Below are 12942 nucleotides of genomic sequence, written 5' to 3'. Positions count from 1 at the left end.
AGTAGTAGCAGCTACAGGAGGCTGAGGTGGACGGAGACCACATCCTCTACTGGTGGTAGTGGTAGCCCGGGTAGCCCGGGTAGGCGGTGTCACCTCCTCCTCCTGCTCCTCCAACTCCTCCTCCTCCTGCTCCTGCTCCTCCTCCTCCTCCTCCTCCCCCTCCTCCTCCCCCTCATCCTGCACTAACCAATCCTCAGTGGGATCCATGAGAGGCCTCTCGGTCTCAACCCTCCATTCAGCAGTGGTGTCAATCCCATCCAATGAGATGGCTTCCGTATCAGGTGTCTTCTCTAGTTGTTTCACCCACAATCGAAGATTGTAGTAGACATAGACCATGTCATTAAGTCTATGGGACTCCAACCTGTACAAAGTTCATGAAATAATAAATTAATAATTAATAATTAATATTATAAAAAAAATATTGTTTAAAACTTTAATGAATTCAAAAATTTATTTGGAAATTTGCAATATTTTAAATGTTTAAGTGTTAACCTATTGCGCTTCTTGTTGTGTATTTTTTCAAATACACTCCAATTGCGCTCACATCCCGAGGAGCTGCATGTTTGGCTGAGGATGCGTACGGCAAGATTTTGCAAAAGGGGTACTCTGCCACCATACATCTTCCACCATGCGTCTACAACAAAATTACAAATAAAATTTTAAATAAACATAAGAAAAAAATGGAATTTGAAGAAACAATGAAATTTGAAACAAAGTTACAAAGTACATACTACAAACTAAAAAATACCTGGCATTTTAATCGTCCTATCAATGACAGCCATCTCAAAGCCAAATGTGCCACCTGACAACTTATATTGCTCAATTTGTCTAGAGATCTCCATACGTTCTTCTGGAGATCTCACCATCTTCTGGACACAGGTTAATAATCCTTCCACGACCTCAACATCAAAATTAAACCCACATGCATAAGAAAATGCAGGGTTCAGGAAAAGCCCAACAGCATGAATGGGACGATGGAGTGTGTTGTTCCATCGCTCATCAATGACTTCCCATAGAAGGAGTTGTCTCTGAAACCCATCATCTCCCTTATCATCATAGTAGGACCGAATGGCTTCTTTGGCCCTGTCCATGGCTTCATACAAATAGCCCATTGCGGGCTTCTCACCATCAACCAACCGAAGAACCTTTACCAAAGGTTCTGTAACAGCGCACACCTCCTGCACTCCCGCCCAGAAGTCTTCTTGGTATGAAACTAGTCTGCAGATGGCCTCTCCTTCTGGTTTGCGGCTCATTGACGAAGCACGCCACTCCTCTGAAAGAAACATTCTCTTCAAATCCCACATAGAATTCAAGAGGGATTGAAGAGATATGAAACTCGTCGCAAACCGTGTAATGGCGGGGCGCACCAACTCTTTGTTGTTGGTGCATTTTCTCATCAAGCTAAGCACAGATGTGTGATTGTAAATAAATTTTGTGATGCTTTTTGATGAGTCAACAACCTCTTTGACAAAGGGAATTTTCCCTATGTCCTCTAACATCAAATCAATACAATGGGCAGCACAAGGTGTCCAAAATAAAGCAGGATGCCTGTCCATAAGCATTCTACCAGCAGCAACATAATTTGCAGCATTGTCCGTTATGACTTGGACAACATTTTCTGCACCCACCTCCAAAATAAACACATCCAGCAAATCACATAAAGTCCTTGCATCTTTGATTTGATGAGTTGCATCAACAGATTTGATAAACATAGTCCCCTTGGGACAACTAACCAAGAAGTTTATAAGGGTTCTCCCCTTTTGGTCAGTCCAACCATCTGACATAACAGTGCATCCTGTTTGTGCCCATGATGCCCTAAAATCCTCCAATCTTTGGGTGCAGTCACGCTTTTCATCTTGAAGAAGCCGGCCTCTGAAATCATGAAGAGAAGGGATTTTGTACCCCGGGCCAACACTGGCAATAGCATCAACAGTAGGTTGGAAAAATGGATTATTCCTTATAATGCTGAAAGGAATATCACTCCAGAGGAGAAATTTTGTCATCAACTTGTCAGCTTGTTCTTTTTCAGTTCTTTTTAGCATTGAACCAATAGTTGGTTGTGAACCAGGTGTGGTTCGAGGAACAAAATATGATGATGCAACTACCGGATTGACTGACGCTGCAGTAGAACCAGTGCCACTTGGCCCACTTCCTTCAACTGACCTTTTTAGTTGCCTTTTGAGTTCTTCTTTGGCCTCTCTAGTGTGCTCTAATTCTCCCAATGCTCTCATGGCTTTTTGGATAATTTCAGCATTTGTATTTAGACAGGGCCCCACATCATGTCCAGGGATTTGTGCAAGGTGGAACTTCAACCTGTACACCCCCCCGAATATTTCCTTTCCACACAACTTGCAATACAAGTTTTGTCTATCATTCGGAGTTTTAGGGTCACCATATTCCCAGAAAGGATCCAATTTCCTTGGCATGTTTGTTTTTGAATTTTGAATTTGCAAACCTATGGAAAAATAAGGATTAGGAAATAGGAATTTAGGATTACATAATACAAATTACAATTTAGCATTTACAAAATTACAAGTTAATTATTTCCAAAATCCCAATTTCTAAACCCAAGTTACCCAACCAAATGCCAATGGCAAATGCCAAAAAACAATGAAAATTCAAAAAAAATAAACAATGTTTAAAAAAAATGAGAAAATAAAAATAAAAAATTGGTTCTCATAGTCATAACAAATTACCCATCCCAAATCAATGAAAAATTTCAAAAAATTCTTTAAAAACAATGAAAACCAAAGTTTTTATAGAAGCAAAACCAAAAAAAATTAATCTACATACCTCTTTTATGGACAAATTGGTGATCTTGGCTTGGATTCCTCCTAAAAACGCTTGGATTCGCTCCCAAATCCGACGGAAACCCTTCAGCTCCTCTCCCTCACCTCTTCTCCTCCTCCTCCGCGCGGACAGCACAATGAATAAAAAAAAAAATCGATTTTGCATATAAAAAGCCCGCTGCCCGCGCCTCTGCCGATTTTTTCATTAAAAATCGCGATTTTTTCGATAAAAATCGGTATAAAAAAAAGTGGCGATTTTTACGGATAAAAATCGCGATTTGATCGGGCAGAGGAAAAAATCGCGATTTTCCGATAAAATCGCGATTTTATCGCGATTTTAACAACACTGGTCTGTAGAGACATGCCTCTTTGTTTAACTAATTAATAATTAATTATTTATTATCTATTTTTACATAATTTATGTTCATAACATTGCCCTCCCGTTCAAAAAGCTTTGTCCTCAAAGCTTGTAGATGAAAGGGGCTTGCTCTCTTTGTTTGCTTTGAGTGTCTCCTCATCTCAGGACAATTATCTTTGTCGATACAAGTTGGTATGATCCTTGGAGAGATATATAAAATTGTTGTACTGAGAACGGATCAGACCATCCTAGATTGATCTTCTGTGGAATCAAATTTTGTGATGAATCGTTATCGTGGGACTGGATTTTGAGAGCCTCAGTATCCTTGGAAACATAAACTTGTCATTTATTTTCTGAGTGATACTGGTACGTAGATTGATGGGAAAGTCTACTCTTGTGATTCGGATGTCGGTACATAGTTCTTTTGGTTGGACTTCCCCTTATCATGTTAGTGGTTGATTCCTGATTTTCTTCAGGCGCTGTTGTTGTTGAGTTGGTGATTGAATCTTCACTTGGAATGTTTGTCATTTGAACGACAACCTCTGAGTACGTCTTTACTTCAGTAGGATTTGGATTTTCCTGAACTGTGAGATTAGTGGAATCGATGTTTGTTTCTTCTTCCCAACTTGTGTTGGAATTTCTAAGTCTAACTGTTAGAAACTCTTATGTACTTTTCTGATTTATTTCTGCCTACTTGTTCTGGTTAATTAACAAGTTATTTACCATGTGAATACTGAAAATAAATACAAGTACATACTCAACACATTACAGATCATCAACTAAAGGAAACAAAACAAGCACACAAGTGACATCGTTGTTTTTGGAACAATGTCCCCGGAAAAACCCAATGTGGGAAAACCGATGCGGCTATCTGAGGGTTTTAATTATTAAGCAGTTTCAGAATACAATCTGGGTGCCAAAACCGGCTCACGCAACAAAGAATAATCTCGGCAGTAGTACCCCTCTACTCGAAAGCAGATATTCCAGCTAAAACCCCGGTAAACACTCCGACAGCTCCGAGCTCCAATCTGCCCCCATGAAAACCCCAATGTCAGCCTCTAGGGACTGCGTCAGCCCTTTCTGGCCCAACGTCTGCCCAACATCACCCTGGCTTGCCCTGCGTCAGCCTCTAGAGGTATTGCGTCAACCCTTAGAGGCTCTGGGTCACCCACGTTGGCTCTCTAAGGCACTGCGCAGCTCCTCGCTGGCTCTGTGTCCCTCTCTCCTGCTCTTTGCACTGATCCTCCTGGTACTATCTCTGCCTTTTTGCTTCTGTATTCGCTGCCCCTCAGCTGCAACTTTGATCACTCTTTCGACTTCCTCAACAAACCTTGCCCAAGAAAATCGAAATCTTGATCAACTCGGTGTGTTCTCCAAATGACTCTCAAGCCTCCTTTATACTTTTCTTGTTGACAATTCAATGACCGAGATTAAGTCCCTAATCAATGGCTAAGATTAATTCTGGCTTTTGATCCATGACTTTTGGACCCTTATAACACAGTTTTATATTAATTCACATTAATATTTTATTTTCCCTAAGTTTAGACTTAGGGACTCCATTAAAAATATTAATTATTTTAATATCTCTCAAACTGTTTAGAATATTCCCAAACCATTTATGTGTATTGGAGATCTCATGCGCTTTAGCCTTTCCACCAATTTTCGTGGCTAGAGCACATCCAATGCTACCCCAAATCAACAACTTGGCTTACTACATCTAGCGATTTTGGTGCTTCTTTTGCGACAATTTCTTTGAACCTATTCATCAATGATTTCTTATCGTCCTTAAGTTTTTTAATTTGTTTGAGTAGATTTTGGTTATGATTTTTGAGATGTAAGTGTTCCTCATTTTTTGAGTCAACTTTATTTTGGCCTTCAAGCTTCTCGTCTTTTAAAAACTTGATCCATTCTAATAATTTTTGTTAAGGTCTTTTAAGCATAAATTTTCCTCTTCTTTCTTTGATAGACTTTTGTTGAATTTTTTGTCACAACTTTCTTTTTCTTGTTCTAACTTGTGCTTCTTAGTTTTATACTTTCTGACTTGTGCAAGAAGTTTCTCATTATGGTTCCTTTGATACCAATGTAACAACCACTAGTCGTATATGTAGTGGCAATATTAAAATATTTCGTAGACAATGACATCCATCGGAGGATAGTAATTGTAAAATGTATATTGTATTAAGAATTGATGTAGGATGATTCAAATGAGAATGAGGGTCCTGTATATATAGCCAGGTAAGTACCCTTTCACGAAGAGTCATGTCTGTAGAGACATGCCTCTTTGTTTAACTAATTATTATTTAACTATTTATTATCTATTTTATCTATTTTTACATAACTTATGTTCATAACACATTTCCGAAGGCACATTTGTATATGTGATTGCATGAGACGATAGCGGGCAGAAAGACGAATCTAACGCTTCGAGAATCGTCGAATTCTGAGTTGTAGAAGTGGAGAAATGAATTTTTGAAGTTGAAAAATTAATTATTGGTTTTCAAGTCATGTAGGCTTGATGTAAATTACTCCAATAGAAGGGTCTCTTCACTAATTCGTTGGAGCCCCTCTTTAAACTATAAAAAGAGGGTGAAGACATGTCATTTGAAGTATCCAAGTGTGCAACATCTCATAGATATCTCTTTGAAATTTGATCGAGCTCAAGAGAAGGAGGACGAAGGAGTTAACGGCTCGTTTGGGCAAGAATACATTTGTGATAAGGCCGAGCTGCTACAAGAGGTAGGATGTAGGCCTAAAAGCAAGTCTGAGCATGATTTAAGGTGTTATTCTTCACTGTTTTGGGTCTGAATTTGAGCAGGGAACAAGGCCATAGATTAGCGTAAATTTTGGGTTGTTTTGGTGCAGTTTAGGGTGGATTACCTCCAAGGTTGCACGAAACGGGGAAACGGGTACGAGTTTCCGAAATGGGAAGCGATACGAAACACGACCTCCCCAAATTTTGGAAACGGGGAAACGCAAATATATATATATATATATATATATATATATATATATATATATATATGGACATTTAAGAAATATGTGCAATCATAAAGCATATATGATACATTCTAATTTATTAAATTATGATAAAATTGTCAATTGTCAATGCATAAACTATAAGTATCTAAATTTACATCACATTTACTCCTGAATAATCACATAATGAAAATAGAAATATCCAAAATCAGCCACGAGAAATTTCTAATTTTTTGTCTCGTGCTTGATTGGGAATCTACTCCTACATAGTCGAATGACCTTAGTGCTCTTGATTAAATACAAGTTTCATACCCTAGTACCCTACATTCTCTTGATTATTGGGAGTCTCCCTTGCATAGAGGGCTTGGTTCTCTCGATTAAATACAAGTTCCATACCCTAGTACATGATAAAATCCAATGGAAACATTGCAATCCCCCCAATCCTGAAATCTTGAAAAACAGATAAGTCTGCTGGATTTTGAGTGAGATCTAAAATTCTACTTTCTCCATATGAAATCCAATGAGGGCGAAACCACTCTCAAACATTCTGAGTCATTTCATGGTAATGTTAAAAATTTAAGTAAAAGGATGAAAATGAAAAATAAAGGAGAATATCACTTTTACTTTAAGAATTTAACATTACCATGAACTGCATATCAACACTAGGGCAAAAGTTCACTTTTATAACTTTAGACAGGCATCTGGAAGCAACTAGAAGTCACTAGGCTAACGTAAGAATAGATTAGAAAACAAATAAAATAAAATAAAACACAAGTAAATGCTGAAACATGGGTCGTATGGCCCTGAAACGCGTTTCAGGCCGTATTGGCCACGTTTTAGTTTTGTGAAACGTGGCAGTACGGCTTGAAACGCGTTTCAGGGCCATACCAAACGCGTTTCAGCGTTTCGTACTTGTTTCCATACGGAAACGCCCTCCTACCCCATGTTTCCTGCAGCATAGATTACCTCATGATTTTGTAGGCCGCAAATCTCTGTGGTAAATTACAGCGGTATGCAAGACTATTTTGGGATAGTTGTGGAGGGCCATAAAGCCATACTCCTACAACAGATCCTCGGTACAGACAATGTAGGACAACAACATTACAAGGGAGGAAAGCCACACTCTTATTGACGACTATTGCAGCGTTTAGAGGTGGCTGTTAGGGTATATGTTGATGCCCTAACCAGAAGTGAAGGACTGCAATAGTGCACCAGTACTCAAGTATAAGTATGAGGATGTTGGGTCAAAGGTGTTGACCAGTTTGGATCATTCTAGCAACCTGTGGGAGCCAAGCGTTGGAGTTGTCTTGGATGTGAAGAAACTCCAACTAGGAGCAGATCTTGTAGTGATGTGATTGGGTACCATTGATCTGATTGGAGGGCAGTGTGTTGGCTACCCAAAGTAGCCCTAGAGCAATAGACAAGAAGGACGTTGTTGGTGTGTGATTGGGTGAAGTATTGCAGCCTAAAGAGTAGCTCTTTGATGGACAAAAGAGGCTACTAGAAGGCAGATTGGAGCTCGAGAATTTGGCCTACCTAGAGAGTAGTTTGATGAGCCCGTGTTCATTGAAGCAAAAGCGACTTGCAATAGTGATAGGTGGCAGCCCTCCGGGAGTCTCAATGTGTTGTACTTTGAAGGACTAAGGGGCAACGAGTGAGTAGTACGGGAGCGAAGGACCGACATGACAAGATACAACATTGAAGCTGCAACAAAGTTTGTCATTATATCTTGTATACCATAATTGTTGTATTATTCAGATTTGGTTTAATATAACGAAGATTAGTGATTGTACATTATTGTACAATTTTGTTAAAAACCGTTTATATTTGTGCATATGTGATTTATTGCGTTATATTTCCACTGTGCAAAGTGGCTTATGGTTGAGATTCTTGGTTTGGTAGCGTTAGTGATTTTGAGACTTTAACCTAAACCCAAGGTTGTGGAAATTCAACACGTGCTAAAATGTTTTTGTCCCGACCATCTTTTGCATTTTGTGGTACTTTTCATGTTGAATGTGGTCATATATGCTTTTAACTTTCTTTTCTGCTGCATCAACCTCCGGGCTTCATTCCAGGCCATGACCCAAGGTGTGGGCAAGGGGAAGGGGCAGGCTAACCCTATGTAGACACAGGCGGGAAAAATGATGGATGAGATAATAATGAGTGGAAAGAGGGTAATATGAGCGCATAAGGGAGCAGGACCACGCAACCAAAATCGGGGTTTCTCGTGAAGTACCGTCCTTGAAACCAAATGGTCGGCATAAGAGATCCCACGGGACTAGAATCCAAGGTTAATTCCTAAAAGGGGTCTAGGGGACAGAAGCACAGACCTAGCCCATTCTTTCCGCCGAATCCCCCCATTAATCCATGCCCAAAAGTGTCCATGATAAGCAAACTACAAAACTCAATTTCAAAATGACAAGGCATACCTTTAGATTCAGGAGGCCCACCTTCAAACATACGATCATGGCAGATGGGCGAGGGACCACATGGCTGGCTTAGGTGGCGTAGAAATGGCACAATGAGCTAGCTTGATGGTTGCAAGGGGCTACTGGTTGCCGGCTGAGGACCATCTTGGAGAAATTTTTTCTCCTAGGGATATTACCCATAAAATGGTGGGTAACATCTAGCTCCAACTGGGACATGATCTCTTGAAGACATGGGCGAAGCTAAATCGAACGGGAGGTCGTGAGAACTCCAAAAATCTCTTGGTTACCGTAGACCTGTCACCTGCACATATAATAGATGGAAAAACATGGGACAACATGCTTTCACGACATCTCATGATCGCACATGCTAACATGTTAGGCCATAAAATCAACCGAAAATAAAGACATGCAAATTTTAGTCTAAGTGCAACTAATCTACCATGAGAAATATCATATGACAATATTTCTAATGCAAAAATTAGCATGCAATGCATCCTACCCTAACATGCCTATAGTAAGGCTAATACTAAGTGTAATCATAAAGCTAGTGCAACCAACATATGATCACATCAATATACATATGCTTGCCATTATGACTACTCATGTAGCAACCCCCAAACCGAATGTGGACATAATCACTCAGAAAATGAAGCGGGTGGGAGGCGTGAAAGTATGATCTCCATTCAAGGTAAAGGGAAGTCCTAGGAGGAATAATACCAGTCAATCTAGAGGTTCTGTGCTTTCCTTCTAGGTACAATATGGTGGAATGAATGATCACCCTCAAGAACTTCTCATCACGATCACTGTTTGTAATATTATGCTTTGAGGATGTCATACAGTTGTGATGAGAGGGGAACAAAGGGTGAGAGAAAGGAGTGCAACAAATAGGTCGCTCAATGTGATGGTCACATCAGAGAGGGGAGGTCACGAAGTGATCATAATCCTAAGGATGGGTCAAAGGGGATAAAGTATATTCAATGAAGAGTTCTTTCTTGACACCATATTCAGAAAGGGGAAAAGGGGCATGGTCATTCGAGGTTATAAAAAAAAGATGAGGGAATTACTTGGGGAATGTTGATATCTGGTAGCATCAGATGTGCTCAAAGCCTCAAAATTTGCAGGGAGGCTGGACACATGTGTCCAGAATACCCAAAATCGTTTTGGGAAATTCCACCTGGAGACAGTTTTATTAAAATAATTAATTATTTTTAATGGATGCCTAAGTCTAAACTTATGAAATTAAAATAATTAAAGGGTATTAATTAAACTGGGGGTGAAACTTCTAGAAGAAGACGAGGATCAAGTCAAAATGATTTTAGCCACTGATTAGAATCTAATCTAGCCCGTTGATTACTCAATGGGAAGATTATTAGGACTTCGATGGGCATTTGGAAAACACATCGAGTGAGATATCAGAGATTGATTTTCTTAAGAGAACAATGCAACAGTGGGCAGATAGGTCATAAAGGAGATTTCTTGCAATGAGGGGCAGGGATAGTTTTTCCAGAGGAAATTTTCCTGATCCAGAGAGTGCAAGGCAGAGAGGGTAGAGAGTAGTACCACGCAGAACTACGTTGTGGCAGCGCAGAGCTTCAGAGGAACTCTGTATTTCTACTGGGGAATAGTTGGGATCAAGTGCCAGAGCCTGGGAGGAGAGAGGGCTGAAGTTTCCAGCGAGCAGAAGATCAAGAGGAGGTGCAACGTAGCCTCAGCAGCAGTGACACAGTATTTGTGTAGGTGTGAAGCAATGCTGCATAATGACTGTGTAGAGATAGCACAAAGGCTCATCTCCAGTGCATATCAGTGCTGAGTTTTCCAGTGATAGGGTGAGATCATCTCACTATCTTTTTGTCCAGTTTGATCTTTGTATAGGATTGCCAATTTGGGCATCCGAAGAATTATATTTAGAAACTACTACATAATAATACAAACCCTCAGCTACTGCACTGGTTTTCCCACATTGGGTTTTTCTAGGGACATTTGTCCAAAAACAATGGTGTCACTTGTGTGTGCTATTTCTTTCTTTCTCAGTACTTGTTTCCACATATAATTTAATTAGTGATGGCTGCAGTGGTATTTACTTCGATATTTATAGTATAACACAGTCAATAACTTTACATGAATTAACAAGTAGGAGAAGTAATATCAGTTTGCTGCAGTAGGGAATTTGGGTCTCCAAATTTTCACATGGTATTAGAGTGCAGATGAAGCAAGAGAGTAGACCAATAGAGCTCAGCATTGAATAGGAGGGAAATCGAAATGCTGCGTAGTCAATAGATCAAATGCTGAGAGGGATTGTGCAGTCCAAGCCAGGAGGGCAAGATTCTCGAGTAAAATCTCTCTCTGAGTGAGTTGGCAGAGAGGTAAGATTTCCTGTTCATGATTTGTCACTGGCAGAGGGAGCAGCGCAACAACGGATCCAACGCTGAGCAGTCTTTAGGTGGGACGCAGTTTTCTGCAGTAGTTGCTAAGGCAGAAAAACGTCAAAAGAGGGAAGAAGACACTTTTTGAGGGAATTTCTTCCTCAGTGAATTCTGAGCCAAGGAATTATATTTCTCAGTTGCTGAGCAATAGTAGTGAGGAGCAGATCTACTAACACCAATAGGGAGTGTGTAGGCTAGCCTAGCAGTTGAGTGGAGGAGAGGGGGAGCAATTCAACTTTTTTTTGGCAGAAATGGCAGCTAATGGGTTGAGAGATCAAGATCGGTTAGACAAAGCATCCGACTATGTGATCTAGAAGGCTAGGATCTCATGCCTTTTAAATGAGCATGATCTCAAGACCTATGTCGGTAGTGTGGTAGTTGTACCCGCTGATGCAGATCCGCTCAAGAAGTACAAGGTTGAGATGGCGAAGGCCAAGCGGTTGATTCTCGACGGAGTGAGGGATCACGTTGTATGTCACATTGTTGCCAAAAGGATGACCAAAGAGATGTGGGATGCCTTGGCTACGTTATATCAAGGATCTTTCGAGCAGTGGAAGATATACTTGGAGGAGAAGATGAGATCAACGAGGATGCAAAAAGGGGAACATATTGATCTATTCTTATCAAAGCTTCAGGAAGTTCGAGATCAGTTGGCAGCTGTAGGATCATCACCTCAGCCTACATAGATGGTGAGGTTGGCCCTAAATTCAGTGTTAGAAAAATGAAAATTATTTTTCTAGAGTATCCTGGGCAGAGAGAAATTGCCAGATTGGGAAGGAATGTGGGCTGCTCTTCAAGAGGAAGAGATGAGGTGAGACTTAGTCAAGTGCAAACTTGATGGAAACAACAATAGTGGGATGAAGCTCAAGGAGGAGGAGGAGAATGCAACCCTTCCATCAAGGGGGCAGCAGGGGCAGCGAAAGAAGGACGTTTCTAAAGTCAAATGTTTCCAGTGTGGTGAATTTGGTCACTACGCTACACAATGTCCTCTCAAGAAGAAGGACAAGGATGAGAAACATGATCCGTAGGCTGCAACCGCAAAGATCAAGGAGGAGTTTGCCATGATTGCCTAGATACCTCCAAGGGAGAGGTAGGGTGATCTAGTACTGTAGTTCGAAAGAACTACAGACGGGCAGGGTCCATTGAGGAGTCCACCTCATGGATCAATACCTTGCTACGGGAGCCCATAGCAAAAGTAGCATGATGGACTAGTGTCAATTGGTGCAAAAGATGTCAGAGTGACAATTGCAGTGGCTAGGAGCACCAAGACTGAGCAGCGCAGAGCAGAGTTGGCAGCAGTGCAGTTGGCACAGTGTAGAGTCAACAACGACGCAGAGACTAACAATAGTCAGAACTCCAACAACACATGCATCATGCTTAACACCTTTGGTTCAATATTTTGGATGTTTTTCTATTGCAACAACAATAGAGTTGCAATGTAGATGCAGTTGACAGCAGTGTGAAAAATCCTACACTCTGAAGGAACCCCTACTGTAGCAAATCTGAATCTACTTCACTTGCTTGATTTTAATATACATTAACCAAGTTATTCTTCTGAATACTAAAGCAAATTACTTCTGCAACCTACACTAATTAAATATTTGATCTCATGAAACAGAAAACATAGCAACGAACAAGATACATAGGACACACTTATTTTTGGACACAATAGTCCCCAGAAAAACCCAATGCGGGAAAACCAATGCAACAATTATGATGGTTTTATTATTATGCAGGAGAAATATCTGAATACACATATAGGATGCTCATCTAGCAATCCTTTATAGAGAAAATACTGGCGGAAAATATGAGTGAGTTTTACCTCACTTCACCTGGTAGAATTCTGGCTGATCTGGCACTAACCCCGGCGATTTCTGCGTTGGCTCTACATAAACTTTCTCTGCCCTTTGCGTTAGCTCTACCGGTTGTTCTGGCAGTTCCCAACAGTTTTGGCTGTTCCCGACAGT

The 12942-nt window shown here is 40.5% G+C and overlaps 2 protein-coding genes across 2 annotated transcripts in view; one reads left to right on the top strand and one right to left on the bottom strand.

Moving 5' to 3' along the window:
• The window catches only part of LOC149257633 (pyruvate kinase 1, cytosolic-like), a 231430-nt gene that overhangs the window by 193433 nt on the left and 25055 nt on the right, over positions 1 to 12942 (top strand). The window lies entirely within an intron of this gene.
• Positions 203 to 1253, bottom strand: LOC149257634 (uncharacterized). Its single transcript, XM_089433883.1, has 2 exons — positions 493 to 1253; positions 203 to 361 (listed from the first exon to the last, which is right to left on the bottom strand). Exon 1 carries the CDS (start codon positions 1251 to 1253, stop codon positions 738 to 740), a length of 516 nt encoding a protein of 171 aa, XP_089290009.1. The 3' UTR covers positions 203 to 361; positions 493 to 737.

This window comes from Pinus tabuliformis, chromosome 6 (assembly GCF_031772625.1).
Source record: "Pinus tabuliformis cultivar Carrire ecotype Pingquan chromosome 6, CPIR1, whole genome shotgun sequence".
Taxonomy (NCBI): domain Eukaryota; kingdom Viridiplantae; phylum Streptophyta; class Pinopsida; order Pinales; family Pinaceae; genus Pinus; species Pinus tabuliformis.
The sequence above is the reverse complement of the archived record's forward strand: the minus strand, read 5'-3'. Positions and strand labels throughout refer to the sequence as shown.

Coding starts and splice junctions, on each gene's coding strand:
- LOC149257634 (XM_089433883.1), bottom strand. CDS start 1,253: ATGAGCCGCAAACCAGAAGGAGAGGCCATCTGCAGACTAGTTTCATAC.